Raw genomic sequence first — 17,397 nt, forward strand, 5'->3', positions numbered from 1 at the left:
GAATAAAGATAATTATAACATCCTTAAATTTTTTTTAGCACTTTATGTCTTTCAAAACAGTCACATACATAAAGCAGAGCTAATCCTTTGAAATAGTAATAATAACAACTCACATTTATAAATCACTTTAAGGATTTCAAAGCACTTGACTTCACAAAAACCCCATTGGAGAGGTATATTAATAGTTAACATCTATATAATACTTTAAGATTGATGAAAGAATCTAGATATCTTTCTCTTTGTCTATCTGTAGCTTTAAGGGCACATGCCCAGTGCATGATATCTGGGCAGTGCTGCAAAATGTGCTAAGTTTGAAAATTCAAAAATCAATATTTTAAAAAATTGTAAGTAAAACTATTTTGTTTTGCCTTTACAACCCCTGTAACACCCTTGGGTGAAAGCCCCAAAGACAGATTCTCCTCACTTTCTCTAGCCTATTTCTCTCAGAGCCTCTCAGTTCCTCACAGCCCGGGTGGTCTTCCCTCCCAGGTTCCTCCCAGCCTCCTCCCAGCAGCAGCTCCATCCTAGAGCCTCTTCTGTTAGGTGGACAGTTGAGATGGGGGGATATTAACTACATTTAAAGGCTCATATATATAACATTTATTTTCATGTGTATGTATGTGTGTGTGTATTTGTAATATATGTATATGTTATATATACATATATACACACACATACATATTTGTGAAGTTTCAGAGCTCTACTCTAATGCATCACGCTCTTTCACATGGGTCAAGTGTGAAAAAGATTTCACATGTATTATTGTGCCATCAGTGAGACAAACAGGGAAGAAGCTTTTGTTTCCATCAGGGCTAAACACATGACTAGTGAGAGTCTGCAATTTTTTCACTGATGACCCTAAGGGCCATCTCCATGCAAGAGCCTCAGGCTGTGACCTATCTCCTGTAACACTGAAAAGGGAAAAAATGTCTCAGAGAGGGAATGGGGCTTGCCTAAGGTTTCACAGAAAATTAGTACCATAATGAGACAAAAATTCCAATTGCCTAATTCCCCATCCTGCACACTCCACTCTACAACTCCACTTCCCTCAGGGCATCTCTATGTCTCTCTCTGTCTCTCTCTCTCTCTCTCTCTTTTTCCTCTTTCTCCTCTCTTCTTTCTCCCTCCTTTCCCACTTTTTCTCCCTTTCTTCCTCTCTTTCCTGCTCTCTGTTCTCTCTTCTTTCTCTCTCTCTCCTCTCCTCTCCTCTTCCTCTTCTCTTCTCTTCTCTTCTCTTCTCTTCTCTTCTCTTCTCTTCTCTTCTCTTCTCTTCTCTTCTCTTCTCTTCTCTTCTCTCTCTCTTTCTGTCTCTCTTTCTCTGTCTGTCTGCCTCTGTCTCTCTCTCTTTCCTTTCTTCCCCTTCCTCCCCCTTCTTTCTTCTTTCTCCTTTTTCTCTTCTATTTTTTCTCCCTCCCCTTTCCTTGCTCTATTTCTCCCTCCTCTTCCTTCTTCTTCTCTGTAGCCTGCCGGCTGTTCTGATAGTTATACCAGATTGATCCTCCAGAGGATAACTTGTTCTTTCTCTTCATTTCCTTCCCCAGTTGCTGAGGACAGGATCTTGGGCTCCCACTGGTTTGGCAAGACAGGGAGGAGTCCTCTCCAGATGCTTTATGACAGTGACCAGGTGAGTGACAAAAAGGTTCACTTGGAAAGATGAGGGAAAGGGGTGATAAGGAAGGCGACATTCTAGGTCTTTATTATCTGTATTCCAGTAGCTTCCTCTGCCCTAGGGTCCTCCCTGGGGGTGTCCCCTTAAAGAAGAGCAGCCAGTTAGGAGACTGCAGAGTTGACCATTGATTTGAGAGTGATTAAGGTTATCACTAGGAAGGCATTAAAAAGTTGAATCACTCAACTGTCTACAAGGCATTATTGGAGGGACATTAGTCAGCCTTCATCCTTCTATTCTAAATGAATTCTCTCATATAATTCAGAAAAATAAAATACTATTAAGTGGGGGAAAAATCTTGATTTTCTCACTGCATGTCACAGCGCTAGGAATTCTACTATTGGAAACTTAAAACATTCAGGTCTCCAATGATATTTTATACATATTCTTGGGAAAGGAAAGGCTATAAAGCCTCATCAGGCAGCACTTTAGCATGGATTAACTGGCTGAAATTAAGTCTGACCAGTTGTTTCTAGGACACTCCATTTCAAAAATCCAATAGGATAGACTGTAATATGAGAATGAAGTTCAGGAGGAAGACTATGGCTAGACTTATGGACTGATGAGTCATTGATAGAGGGTTGATCATTAAAACTTGGATGCTGATGAGAATCCCAAGAGAGAACGTAAAGAAAGAAAGAGCTTCAGAGAAAATCTAAAGTGGGCAATGATAGCAGAAAAAAAAATCCAATGGGTAGGACTAAAAAAGGAGAACCAAGACAAAAACTAAGGAAGGAGAGAGTATCCAGGAGGAGGAGGTGGTTGACAATTCAATCTCAAAAAGAGATCAAGAAGGATGAAGAATGAGAAAAGACCGTCCATCTCGACAATTAAGAGGTAGTTGGTCATTTTGGAGAGAAGGGTCTTACAGAGAAATGAGGTCCGAAGCCAGAGTGCCAAGAAGAGCTGAATAAGAAGGAAGGAGAGGCAACAGCTACAGGTAACTTGATCCAGGAGTTTGGCCAGTAAGTTGAAGTGAGGTGTGGAATGGCTGGTAGCATCTAGAGAAGGATTTTTTGTTTTGTTTTTTAAGGAGAGACAGGACATGGGTCATGTTTGAAGGCAGCAGAGAAGGAACTGGTAGAAAAGGAAGAGATCAAAAATGGGGGGCAGAGATGTTGCAGGAACAATCTGCTGCAAAAGCCAGTGGTGGGGATACACTCAAGTAATGCCCTGGCTACCTGTGGTTAGAAGCATTGGCTTGAGCAAGGAGACAAGCCGCCTCATTATCACACACCAGAGGAAAGGAGGGGAGAAAAGGGAGTCGTGTCAAGGGAAACCAGAAATAATGGAGTGGATAATTCAGTGCAACCCTTCCTCATTTCAATTGACAACCCTGAGAATACATAGGAGCACAGAATATAGACCTCCCTCAGGGCAGAATCTGCCTTATTTTTCTTTTTTGAGCTCCCAGTGCTTAACATGGTGTCTGACACAGAAAAATGATGTTTAATAAATGCTCATTAGTTCATTGTTGATCAATCCATGGCATATTAAAGGTAAGACTTTCACTTTTGTTTAGAAAGGCTGTCTCCCAGGTAGGGGTATCCACACATGGAAAACTTGGGCCCTCTTCCCTACAAATTATTCTTTTCTTTTTCAATCTCCTGGTGAAGGATGGGGCCGGGGGGGCAGGGGGAAAGGAGTACCTTGCCCAGCCTTCCTTCCCCATGATTGAGGATAGAGTTCTGGGAGCAGCTGACTCATCCCTTACTACCTCTGCCAAATGATGGGGCAACAACAGCCATTCACTCCCTAAGTCTTCTCTTCCTCAGACTAAACAGCTATCTTTTTTTTTTACAACTGACCTTCACATAGTATAGTTCCCACAGTAATCCTGGTCAGCCTATTTTTGGCACCTCCTCCTCTCCTTTTGGCCCCTGGATCTCCCTTTCTTCCTGATGAATTTCTTCTTTAGTCCTCTTAACATAATCTCTGGTCCAGCCCAAATGACTTTCTTGTTAGATACTCACAACCCTCCAATGTCCCATCTCTGTGCCTTTGCAGAGATTGTCAGGGCTAGAGTGGGAGGGGAGGCTGCACTACACTCCTTCTTCCCTTCCATCTCTTCAAATGCCTAACTTCCTTCAAAATGATGATTTATGTAAAGTCTTTACTTATCTGCCCAGTTGCTAGCATACCCCCCCCCATATATGTGTGTATACATATTACCTCCCCAGTTGAATTTAAGTTCCAGTGGTTTATTTTCTGTTTTTTAATCTCAAGGCCCTCACACAATGCCTGGCATGTAGTAGGCACTTCATAAATGCTTGTTAATTGGTGGTTGATTAGCAAGACTGGAGGGAGAGAGGATGCTCCGTGACCACTGAGAGTGGTTACCTATATCCTCCCCATAGCACACAGCCAACCGCTATGTTTCTCTACTTCTTTTTAAAGATTTTTTTTAAGTCCCTAACGCAGAAAACTGACTCATCCTGTTGCTACAGTTGAGAATCTTTTTGCATGAGATTCAGGAAACTTTGAACTTACCATTCCTGTGATAGCTTGAACATGGCCCCAAAGTGAATTCACAGACATAGAGAGTTTCCCAAAGAGAAGAAAAGGATTTCACAGCACGGGACAGTCGGACTCCAAGGCCCAAGCCTGCCAAGTCGGCATTCCACAGACAGCTCTTGGCCCTCGTGGGGAGGTGAAGTCAGACTGAACTGGGCAGGGAGCCAGGCAGGAAACTGTCCATCGCGGAGGTGTGCAGAACCCTGCAGAGCTGCTTTTCTCTTTCAAAGGTTAGGACCCTCAGCCATAGACACAGTGACCTGTTTTTCTCAACATCCCAGGCAAGAAGAAAATGGGTCTCTAACCCTGAAATCCTTCTCCTGTGCTGTGGTCCCTTCTCTGGCCAGGAAGGGCCCCTTAAAAGACAGCAGCAGAAACTGCTGAGACCCCATTGAGCTAGAGTTTGCAATTTCAGATACAGGTCTAGACAAATCTGGTCAAATAGAAAATTCAGGAAAAAAATTTATTAGTCTGCAGATTTTTTTTAGAATAAGTATTTTGAACCAATAGAGATCAAGAAGGATGCACTTCTTTTTTTTTTTTTTTAATAGCCTTTTATTTACATGATATATACATGGGTAATTTTACAGCATTAACAATTGCCAAACCTCTTGTTCCAATTTTTCACCTCTTACCCCCCCCCCACCCCCTCCCCTAGATGGCAGGATGACCAGTAGATGTTAAATATATTAAAATATAAATTAGATACACAATAAGTATACATGACCAAAATGTTATTTTGCTGTACAAAAAGAATCAGACTCTGAAATATTGTACAATTAGCCTGTGAAGGAAATCAAAAATGCAGGTGTGCATAAATATAGGGATTGGGAATTCAATGTAATGGTTTTTAGTCATCTCCCAGAGTTCTTTTTCTGGGCATAGCTAGTTCAGTTCATTACTGCTCCATTAGAAATGATTTGGTTGATCTCGTTGCTGAGGATGGCCTGATCCATCAGAACTGGTCATCATATAGTATTGTTGTTGAAGTATATAATGATCTCCTGGTCCTGCTCATTTCACTCAGCATCAGTTCGTGTAAGTCTCTCCAGGCCTTTCTGAAATTATCCTGTTGGTCATTTCTTACAGAACAGTAATATTCTATAATTTTCATATACCACAATTTATTCAGCCATTCTCCAACTGATGGACATCCATTCAGTTTCCAGTTTTTAGCCACTACAAAAAGGGCTGCCACAAACATTCGTGCACATACAGGTCCCTTTCCCTTCTTTATAATCTCTTTGGGATATAAGCCCAGTAGTAACACTGCTGGATCAAAGGGTATGCACAGTTTGATAACTTTTTGAGCATAGTTCCAAACTACTCTCCAAAATGGTTGGATTCGTTCACAACTCCACCAACAATGCATCAATGTCCCAGTTTTCCCGCATCCCCTCCAACAATCATCATTATTTTTTCCTGTCATCTTAGCCAATCTGACAGGTATCTTAGAGTCGTCTTAATTTGCATTTCTCTGACTTGGAGCATCTTTTCATATGACTAGAAATAGTTTCTTCATCTGAGAATTGTCTGTTCATATCCTTTGACCATTTTTCAATTGGAGAATGGTTTGATTTTTTATAAATTAGAGTTAATTCTCTATATATTTTGGAAATGAGGCCTTTATCAGAACCTTTGACTGTAAAAATATTTTCCCAGTTTATTGCTTCCCAAGAAGGATGCACTTCTATTAGAAAATGATTGAACAAATCCTAGTATCTGAATGTAATGGAATATTATTGTACCCTAAGAAATTAGGAAAGGAATTGTTTCAGAGAAAACTGAGAAGATAGCTTTGAACAGAATGAAGTAAGCAGATCCAGGAGAATACAACATACAATACAATTATACGATAATATAACTTCATTTTTAAGAAAAACAATCTTGAAAGACTCAAGAATTCTGGTTAATAACAAACCCTGATTCCAGAGAATAAAAGATAAAATATGCTAGAGAACAATGCACATAAAGTCCAAAAAGAGATATATTTTTGAATATTACCTCTGTGGGAATTGGCTTTGCTTGATGATGAATATTTGTTACAAAGGTTTTATTTATTTGAGGGGTTTTTGCAAAACTCCTCAGCTCTATCAAAGATTAACCCCTGACCTTGGGAAAATCATAAAATCATACCATTTTTAAACTAGAACAGAGCTTCATAAGGTTTCCAACCAAGTGATATTTGACCAGATTGGCTGGTATTTTATCGTAGTTTTATATAACTGATGTGCCATGATTTAGTTTTGATTTTGCCAACCCTAAACCTTGGCAGTCAGCTAGGCCCAACCACTCTCTTATGTATGAGAAAAATGAAATTTAAAAAAACTAAATGATTTGTCCAGGACACATTTTATAGCAGAGCTGGAACTAGAACTATATCTCTAGGCTCTTAACTGGGGACTCTTTTCATTCAACTGTATTATGTCACTTAACCCCCCTGAACCTGAATTATTTTCTTAACTACTAGTGGAGAGAATAATCCCTACCAGGTCAACCACATTGGACAGCTCTCAGTAATCGATTCCTCTTGAAGTTATTTTAAATTATATTATCTTTAAACACACACACTCTCCTGTGGTTTCATATAGGCAACAGCCAATGAAGGAGCTCTATCCACCACAGTTCAACACCTGATCTATAATTTCTAGTCTTAAAGATTTGCCTGGAGTTTTCAAAGATTCCTAGAATCAGAGAGTCAGTGCATGGCTCAGACAACATTTGAACCCACTTCTTGATTCCAAGACTAGCTCTCTTTATCCATGACATGACATTGCATTTCATTACTTTATACATATATGTAGGCTCCCCTGCCCTTAAGAAACTTATATTTTCCTTAGGAAAATAACATTCACACCACTAAGTAAATTCAGAGCAGTTCTACAGCAGTTCATACAAATATTTTGTTGTCTAATACTATTCAAACATTCAAAACCACAATTTTTCAGCCATTCCTCAATTGCTGGGTACCTACTTCACTTCTAGATCTTTGCCATCATTAAGAGAAGTATATATATGATGAATAATTGAGTACGTATTGGACCTTTGCGTTTTCCTTTGATCCTTTTCACATTCAGTAGTGGAAAATCATTGGACCAAAGAATATAAACAATTCAGTCATTTTTTCTGTTTAATTCCACATTGATATCTAAACCAACTACCATCTTATTTGACAGAGAAGGAAATAGAATCAGAGAGACCAAGTTACTTTCCCATGAAGTTATCTAATTTAAAAATCTAGAAATTTCAATTGGAGTTGTTATGATTGATAGATACAGAGCTTAGAATACCCCCCAGGGATCTTGTCTAAGAGCAGCCTGGAAGGTGCCATAGTACACAGAGTGCTGGGTCTGGAGTCAGGAAGGCTTATCTTCCTGAGTTTAAATCCAGCCTCAGACATTATTGGCTGTGGGATCCTAGATAAGTCCCTTAACTGTTTGCCTCAGTTTCCTTACCCGTAAAACGACTTGGAGAAAGAAATAGCAAATCACTCTATATCTTTGCCAAGAAAACCATAAATACGATTATAAAGAAATCAGATATTATTGAGGCACAAGACACTGCAGCCACGTTAGCATCCCTGGGTCAGCGTCCCAGGTATGGCGAAAGAATTCACAAACTCAGTTTGTTTCTAAGTTAAGGGGCAAAGATTTATTACACTGTTAACAGCAGGGTAAGTTTCAAAAGAATTTAGCCAAGAGCAGGGGCAAGAAGACAGATGACAGGAAAAAGTTAGATCAGGGGCTTCATCTCAGTGACAGGCTAATTTTATGACTCAGAGGTAGAATTGAGTAGTCTTGGAGGTGGAGTTGAGGAGTGGAATGGTGTTGACCTCCTTATTGTCTCAGAAACTTAGTTTTACTGACCAACAGATTGTTATCTGACAGCCAGCATTGTTTGTGCAACAAGAGCATTCCCAAAGCTAGGTTGATTTAGGATGAAGGTTAGGTAGCCTTAGGAATATTGCTACATCCTCCCTAGAAGCTACACTACGTCATTCTCTCCCCCTCAAGCAATTGGGACCCAAATTGTTTTGAGGCAAAGGGAAAGAAGTTTCATCTTTTGGGGCAAAGGGAAAGAAGTTTCATCTACTGGACTGTTTCAGGCTGATAAGGGATATAGAGCTGGCCCTCCCTAGGGGAGTCCAGACTGAGGAGGGGAGACACCTGATTTGAAGATGATGGCAAAGGCATCCAGGGGGGCTGAGACGCAGCATTAGGTAGTCAGTAGAATTCAGGTTAAACAAATAGTTGGAAGTTCATGGCCCGGAATCTGGAAGATACAAAGCTCACAGGTTGTGTGGGAGAAAACTATTAAATTGGGGAAAGTGGAGAATAACAACACAAAAAAGGCCAGGATGAGGAAGAGGAGGACACAGGCAGGTTCACTCTTCTCCATCCAGTAAGTTTCCAGAAATCCGGCAGAACAGTAGTTTCAGGCCCTCTATGGGGTCACAGGAATAACCAGGAATGTCTGGGAGACAAGAGGTAACAGGAGCAGCACTTCTAATTTAACTAAATTTGAATTTCACCATGAGTCCACCTGGGAAGGCCCTTGAGTTTAACTGAAGTTGGAGGAGTCGGAATGACCCTATATGATCCTTTCCAGTTTATTTCCAGGAAGTCAGTACCTTGGGCCTTCCAAGACTTCAAGTATACCCTGTCCCCCAGATTTACTGAGGTGATGGTCTAGATATGAGCACCTGAGGGTTTAGGGAAATATTCATTTGCATATTCAGAAAGCGCTTTCTGAACTCCACTAAGCTTTGTGGCAAATTGAGGAATTAGATGCTGCTCTGAATCTGAATTGTGAATAATGTCACTGACTGAGTGCTGTCAGGGAGAGGGGTAGCAGGGCTAAGAACCAGGTTCAGTCAAGGGTGTTTAACAGGAGAGCCTGATACCCGGTAAGCCTCCCACTAGCAAGCCACTGATGACTTTGGCTTCCAGGATGCTCTGAGCTCGGTGGGGAGTTAGGACCTCTTAGGGTGAGTTTGGAGGCTTCCTTAATTAGAAGGACTATGGCAGCCGCTGCTCTAAGGCAGGAGGCCACCGGTATGATACTGAGTTAAGGTTTTTTGAGAAGTAAACAACAGGCCTGGGATCAGATCTCAGGGCCTGAGTCAAGACCCCTAGGGCCCGGTCCCATCGTTCATCAATGTACAGAGTAAAAGGCTTTTCTAAATTAGGGCTAATGCTGCCGCAGAGGCCAGTTTAGCTTTTAGGATCTTAAAAGCCGTGGCCTGATCAGGGCCCCAGTCAAGGAGAAATGTGTCAGGGCCTTGAAGAGAATCACAGAGGGGCTTGGCAATAATCCCAAAGTTGGGAATCCAGATCCTACAAAATCCTGCCGTGCTCAGGAAAGTATGCGGCTGTCTCATTGAGGCAGGTTCAGGGAGTGACAAAGTCTCCTGCTTCCTCTCTGCCGTGAGTGAAGGGAAGGTGGGGGTTAATTCATGGCCCATAATAGACTGACAGGCAACACAGGCCTTAGACAAAGAAACTTTATAGTCCAGGAGCCCAGAAAGTTAAGGGTTTTTAGCAGCCAGAGAAACCTCCTAAGTTAGGCTACACATCAGGAAGTCATCAACAAACTGGACGAGGTGACTGTTAAGCAGCTCCAGGTCTCCTAAGTCTTTAGCCATTTCTGTCCAAATAAGTGGGGACTGTCTCGGAAACCTTGTAGTAAAACTGTCCATGTTAACTGGTGGGGATTATTCCCCCTCATCTGCCCACTAACAGGCAAAAAAGAAATTGTGAGTCTTTATGCAATGACATACAAAAGAAAACATCTTTAAGATCTAAAGTAGAAAAGCACGGTGTGTCCTCTGGGATCTGATTCAGGATCGTGAAGGGATTAGGCACAATGGGATGCCTCATTAACAGCTCTGAGGTCCCGTACCATATGGAACTCCCCATTTGGTTTCCTAATGAGGAAAGGAATATTACAGGGAAACTGGCAAGGAACCAAAAGCTTGTGCTTAAGAAATTTTTCAGTCGGGGTTGTAATCCCTCTCTGGCCTCTGGCTTCATTGGGTACTAGTGCCTGTGTGGTATGAGTAATCCACCCAGGGATTCCTGGGTCCCAGACAGAAGAATCTACTCAGATTTCAGAGGGAATGTGGGAGGGCTTTGAGAGAAGTACAAAAAGTGCACCCAGAGGTCTGAGAAGGGGAAATTGGGTCCCCAGTTTCACCATCAAGTCACCTCCCAACAAGGAGGTAGGACAGAAGGAGATGGTAAGAAAACAGTGTTTGAATAATGGGTCATCAAATTGACAAGGCAGAAGGAAGGTCTCAAAACAGTTCCTAAGTTTTCCTTCAATTCCTATCACCTTATGAGGGGAGGGGCAGATGGGGCCAGACTACAGGACAGGACGAGGTCCCCCTGACAAAGAGAAATTCAGTGGACTTACCTGTCACATCCAAAGTTACCCTGAGTTCACCATGGTGATGGAGTAATAAGGAGGAGCCTAGCCTGGGCACTATCATTGCTGGTCCTGAGGAGACCAGAGGACAGGGCATTGGGAAGAGGCAGCTCGAGCCCTCTGAGGGCACTCTCTCCTCCATTGCCCCTCCTGTTTGTACCTAGAGCACAGGATCCTGGGATTGGGTTCCAGGGACTGAGTCAAGATTTCTAGGACCTGGTTCCATCATTCATCAACATACAGAGTAAAAGGTTTTTCTAAAACAGGCAGGGCTGTCTGAAGCCCTGGCTGTGGCATCTGAAGTACAAATCCCCATGGTTCCCAGATTTGGCAGCAGCTAAAATCTGAGCCTCTTCTCCATTCCTTGCCCTAGCCCTGTGGTCCTGATCCTCTGCTACAGCTTGCTCCCTATTGTTAAAAACTCTGTTTCCAACATCTGTGTCTGGGGAGTTTGAGGACTCGCAGCTAACTTCTGCAGCTTCCTCCAAATGTCTGGGGCAGGCTGGCTAATAAAATACATGCTGAGGACCCTGGAGAAGTGGGATCCAGGATAGTGAATTTCTTTAGCGCCTCTACAAGGCACCCCTGAAAGAAGACAGGATTTTCCTCAGCGTCTTGGGTAACTTCCTTAAGTTTTTCATAATTAACCTGCTTCTTAATTCCCTTCTTCATGCCTTCATTGAGGCAGATTAGAAAATGATCTCTTCTCTATCTCTGCTTCCCTCCTGGTAATCCCACCCGGGTCTGCTACTGGGACAACAATAGCCCCAGGGGGGTGTCTACCAGAGGAGGAGGAGGAGGTGGACTCAGCCATATCATCCCAAACTTCTGTTTGAAATCCCAGATTCTCTTTTTCTCCTCTATGGTGCAGCTAGAGGAGATAATGATATTAACATCTCCCTAGGTAAGATCAAATTGGAGGGAGATGGTTTTAGTGAGATCCTCAGAATAACGGCCAAGTTTTTCCTTAATCTGGGAAAGGTCTGACATTGAAAAAGGCACATGGACCCTGAGTGTTCCATGCCAAGAGTCTGCTACTTCTCTCAATGGGCAGAATGTTGGAGGGGTGGATGAATCAGGATCCTGAGGGAGAGAGAAAGGAGTCCTCCTCCTTGCAGGGAAGGGACTGAGGAGAGGGGGCTGGGAGGTTTCAGAATGCAGCTCAAGAAGTGAGGGTCCGGGGACCCATAGAAAGGGGACTGAGTTGAAAAACCATTGCTGGACTTAAGGTCTGGATCTTGATAAGAGGGTGGTCCTAGAAGGGATTCTTGCACCTCTTGATAAGGACTGCATAAGAGGACAAACAAGGGATCCTGTGTCCCTGGAGGGATGGAAAGGAGTGAGTCATCTAGGAGGTCAGTGTCTACTTTCAATTCCCCTCCAGTAAATTTTACTAGCAGCATCCTGCAGTGCTGTCTTAATTTAGAATATTGGGACAAGGTCATAAAGGCTTGGATTTATGGAACTTCAGTCCACTTGCCTTGTCTGTGGCAAAACAAATGAAGCTGCAGGATAATGTTATTGTTAACGAATCCATTAATGGGTCATTTTTCTTCATCCTCTAAGGTATATTGAGGCCAGACAGTATTGCAAAAGAAAATAAGTTTCTTAACTTTAAGACTTTTTAAGCCAGATTTGGGTCTATTTTTTAAGACACAGCCTAAAGGAGAATACTTAGGGATAGGGTTAGAGGTGGACTATCTCATCTTTACCACGAGTCTTAGAATTCCTAGTCTTATAGCTCCTCTCCTCCTCTGGAGTCCCAGGGAAGATGCAAGGTAGCAGATATTCCCTGGCCAGGATGGAACTGTGCCGAGAATTTTAGGAAATTCCAAGTCCAGGTGTTCCCAGTCAAGGAAAGTTTGCTGAATGTGGAGCTCCTGACACCCCGACAAGCCTTTCTAGGGGTATCCCAGCTATAGGACAGGGGTGAAAAGAGGTTTACCTTAACAAGGAGGACATGAAACTCTGGGCTCCCTCAATGGGCCACCAATGTTGAGACATGACACCCCAACAATATTAGGGTCCCCAGGTCAGTGTCACAGGTGAAGCAAAATAATTCACAAATTCAGTTTGTCTCCAAGTTAGGGGACAAAGATTTATTATGCTGCTAACAGCAGGTTAAGTTCCAAAAGCATTGAGCAAAGAATCAGGAGCAAAAAGATAGATTTTGGAGCAAAGAACTAGGATCAAGAACATAGATTTATAGGAAAACATTAGAGAGTGCTTCTTGTTGCTGATAGGCTAACTTTATGACTTAGAGGTAGAATTGAGAAGTGGTCTTAGAAGTGGAGTTGAGAAGTGGTCTAGTATGCACCTCATTACTGTCTCAGAAATGGCACAGAATTGGAAGGCAAGACTTCAATTCCAGCCCCAAATCATTTACTAACTTATTAGAAATAGAGGTCAGACCCAATTCCACCAAGAAACAACATGGCACAGTAATTAAAGCACAGAATTGGAAGACAAGACTTGAATTCCAGCCCCAAATCATTTACTGACTAAATGTGTTACTAGAAATAGGGATCGGACCCAACTTCACCAAGAAACAATATGGCATGGTAGTTAAAGCTCAGAAGCATCAAATGAGCAGCCCCTGGAAAGTCTGGAGTATCATAAAGATACTGGGTGGCACTAGGTGGGAGGAAACCAGATTTCATTGTTGCATTTTGTTTTTCCAAGAACAAACTTTGATTCCCACCCTTCATCCTTTCCCCCTTAGTATACCTAATTCCACTGGGTTAGATTAGGCCTGGAAATAGGTGTTAGACCTAATTCCACCAAGAATTGGAAGGCAAGACTTGAGTTCCAGCCCCAAATCATTTACTAATTTAATGTGTTATCTTGGGCAAGTATCATTTTGGGGGAGGCTCTGAGTTTCTGTTCTTCCATCTATAAAATAAAGGGATTGGAGTAAATCAATGAAAAAAAATGGCTTTATTTTGTCTTAGGCACTATGCTTAGCACTAGAGATATAAAAACAAAAATCAGTCTTTAACTTCAAGGAGTTTCTGAGCACATCAAAAACTCCAGAGTTTCCATTCTATCAGAAGGGTTGATGATGACACTGAAAATTCCTTTTGTCTTAAAGATGAAGTCTCAGAAGACAGGAGTAATAGCCATTATAGATTTGAGTTGTGGCCCCTTTTAATTGTTTCTCTTCCTTTTCATAGCTCCAGCACTCCCCTCTCCACCTGGTCCACCAGAGACGGAGGGAGCTTCTGAGTCAAGTGTGCAACCGCTATACCCGTAAGCGGCGCCTGCTGAGCCCTGAGGACTTGCGCCACCTGGTAGTGGATGATGAACATGGCTTGCTATATTGCTATGTACCCAAGGTAGCCTGTACCAACTGGAAGCGAGTGATGATGGTGCTCACAGGAGGTGGCAAGTACAGAGACCCGCTGGAGATCCCAGCCCACGAGGCTCACGTGCCAACCAACCTGAAGACACTGGCGGACTACAGCCCAACCGAGATCAACCGGCGGTTACGGACCTACCTCAAGTTCCTATTTGTTCGCGAACCCTTTGAACGGCTCGTCTCGGCTTACCGCAACAAGTTCACCCGTAACTATAACACGGCCTTCCACAGGCGGTATGGCACCAAAATCATTCGGCGCCATCGGCAGCATCCCAGCCCCGAAGCCCTGGCCCGGGGGGACGACGTCCGCTTTGAGGAATTTGTCTATTATCTGATAGACCCCCGCACACGGAAGGAAGAACCTTTCAATGAACACTGGGAGCGGGCCCACTCCCTCTGCCACCCCTGCCTTGTCCACTATGATGTTGTGGGCAAGTATGAGACCCTGGAAGAGGACGCAGCCTATGTGCTGAGCCTCACAGGGGCCGACCAAGCTGGCGTGCACTTCCCTTCCTCCTCCAAGGTCACACGCACCACGGGCAGTGAGACAGCCCACTTCTTCGAGGGTATCAGGCCCTTCTACCAAAGAAGACTCTTTAATTTATATAAGATGGACTACCTCCTATTCAACTACTCCATTCCTTCTTATCTGCAGCTCCAATAACAGCCAAGGAGGTCTCAGGGGTTTGGGGGGAGGTCTCGTTTTGCCTTTCAGTCCTCACCTACAAACTTCTGGGAACAGTTGGTTCCACCATGTTCCCCCTCTGACCTGCTGCTCTTTTCCACTCTTTTCCATGCCCATGCCATGGACCGTCTCCCCACTGACTAAGGGAGACCAAGACAGTTCCTACTGAATGATGGGAGGGAGATCATCACTGGGCCATATCTCTCCTGCATCCCTTTTTCCAGATTGAACATTAGGGATTAAGTATGCCCATTTCTTCTGTAGCCAATCAGTGACTTTGCTGCAGACTCTAATCATGAAGCCCTCATTATGGCTACAGAGGGATTGCTTGGAAGGTACCCCCAGGCCATCTTCACTCTGACCCCCTGCCATTACCACTTCTTCTAGTAAATCCAACGATCTTCTGGCCTTCTTTCTGCTGGTTGGGTTGTGGCTGATAGAACTGGGGAAGGTTTCTTTTTTTATAAGATACCCTAAGGTGCTGGAGTAACTTTTTTAAACAAAAGTAAATTTATTTCTTTACCATTTGTCTTGTTGGCATTTCTTCAGTCAGTTGATAAGCATTTATTAAGCACTTACTATGTTCCAGACATTGTGCTTAGTATTGGGGTAAACAAATTAAAACACCGTTCCCCCCCTACCACATGGTAATGGGAAGAAACATGCAAATAATAATAATAATATATATATATATATATATATATATATATATATATATACAGGATGTGTGTGTGCATATCACACACACACATATATAATTTAAATATAAAACATGTATATATCATATGTACATGTGTATGAATTTAATGGATGCCATATTAGCTTTATGATGTAAAAGAGTATATACTATATATAATAATATTGATTTAATCTCAGAGGAAAGACACTGGAGAGGAGCAAGGAGGAGGGAGTAGGTCTAGGAAAGACTCGTGCAGAAGATGGATGGAAGGAAAAACAGCATTCCAAGTATGGGGAAGAGCCAGTTCAAAGACTTGAAGGCTGCAGACTCCTTTATCTGGATAATAGAATATGTGGAAGGATGTGAGGAAGACTGGAAAGGTCAGAGACAGACAGGTTATGAAAGACTTAACAAAGCACTTTCTTTTTTCATCCTGGAGGTTCTGGGGTCCCTGGAGTTTATGGAATAGGATTGGCAGGTTAAGGGGAAGGGGAAGGTGACACAGTCAGTCCAGTGATTTAATAATGTATGACTAAAATAACTGGATGACTAAAAAGAAAGACAAAAGGGAAAGAATACTTCATTTGATAGTTCAAGTGAGAAGAATGAAATACTTTATTAAAGAATTGTGAATGGACTTGAGGATCTCATTATCAATTTGACAGGTGAGTGGAGGATAAAACTTCTTCATATCATCATGTCTATCTCTGTGACCATCCCTAAACAGCAAGGTTAAAGGGGTAGGGACGGAAATGGAGGACTGAAGGGTAATGTGTGGGATATTGCCTCGTGTAGAGATATGGATCCAGGTTTAAATCTCAAATCTGTTATTAGCTCTGTGTGATCTTAAGCAAGTCCTTTCACTTTTATATGCCTCAGTCTCCTCATATATATAGTGAAATTATACTAAATCGGGTATGAAACTCATTGCACCCTGGCTGCAAATGCCTACAGAAACACACATACATACACCAGATTAAAATTTGAGAAATGTTTAACAAATTGAGTAAAAATGTAATATGTTACTTTGTGGTTTTCTAGGTCAATATAACATGCCCCCAACCTCACCAAGGATCCCTTTCTGAGTCTGATGCCACCGGATTATATGACCACTGACGAACCTTCTAGAGCTAAGTCTCTGATTCTGTGAGTGGTGAAAAAGGAGGCATTTTCTCTCTCCTCCTTTCCATTATTCCGTTGGCTTGACCCAAAACTAGTCAATTGTCCTTTCTGCATCTCAATTTCCTTGTCTATGACATGGTGATAATCCCAGCAGTATTTGGCTTAAAGGGTGGTGAGAAGGATCCAATGGGATGAAAAATGTGAAAGGACCTTGGAAAATTTTTTAAATACAGCACATATGTAATGGATTATTTTCTTTGTAATGTTTCCAGACTTGTGGCAATAACTGGGGGACTTGCAGTGACACAAATAGAGGAAATCATTCAGTTCTGGTCAGACCCATCAAGATCCAGCTGGCAAAATGCCTTGCTTAGTGAAAGGGCAAGGTCTTACATTTGAGTTCATCCATAAATAATAATAGTTTGCATTTTTAAATGCTTTTCAAGTCTTTTTTTCAATGAGTTACTACATCTTCGACCTTAATTTATCTTGTAAATACTCTGGGGTACATATAGCATATAGTAGCATTCCTATAGGATCCTTGGCAGGTCTGTCAAATGACTTATCCAGGGTCACACAGCAGAGCCAAATCTTCCATTGCTGCTACATCCTAATCAGCTGCCAAAGAGGTGTCTTCCCTCATTCAAATCCAATTCACTCACATATCATGGCATCACTTCCCTGATGTCATAGTGACTTTTTTTTTATTTAATAGCCTTTTATTTACAGGATATATACATGGGTAACTTTACAGCATTAACAATTGCCAAACCTCTTGTTCCAATTTTTTACCTCTTACCCCCCCCTCACCCCCTCCCCTAGATGGCAGGATGACCAGTAGATGTTAAATATATTAAAATATAAATTAGATACACAATAAGTATACATGACCAAACCATTATTTTGCTGTACAAAAAGAATCAGACTCTGAAATATTGTACAATTAG

At 42.3% G+C, this 17,397-nt stretch overlaps 1 protein-coding gene across 1 annotated transcript in view; it reads left to right on the forward strand.

The window, feature by feature from the left end:
- CHST13 (carbohydrate sulfotransferase 13) overlaps positions 1–15,176 on the forward strand; it is a 60,905-nt gene extending 45,729 nt beyond the window's left edge. The window contains exons 2-3 of the mRNA XM_031955988.1: positions 1,542–1,624; positions 13,780–15,176. Coding sequence (XP_031811848.1) covers positions 1,542–1,624; positions 13,780–14,628 — 932 coding nt within the window. The 3' untranslated portion in view covers positions 14,629–15,176. The remainder of the gene's footprint in view (positions 1–1,541; positions 1,625–13,779) is intronic.
- The last annotated feature ends 2,221 nt before the right edge of the window (positions 15,177–17,397 follow it).

Source organism: Sarcophilus harrisii, chromosome 1, assembly GCF_902635505.1.
Source record: "Sarcophilus harrisii chromosome 1, mSarHar1.11, whole genome shotgun sequence".
Lineage (NCBI taxonomy): Eukaryota > Metazoa > Chordata > Mammalia > Dasyuromorphia > Dasyuridae > Sarcophilus > Sarcophilus harrisii.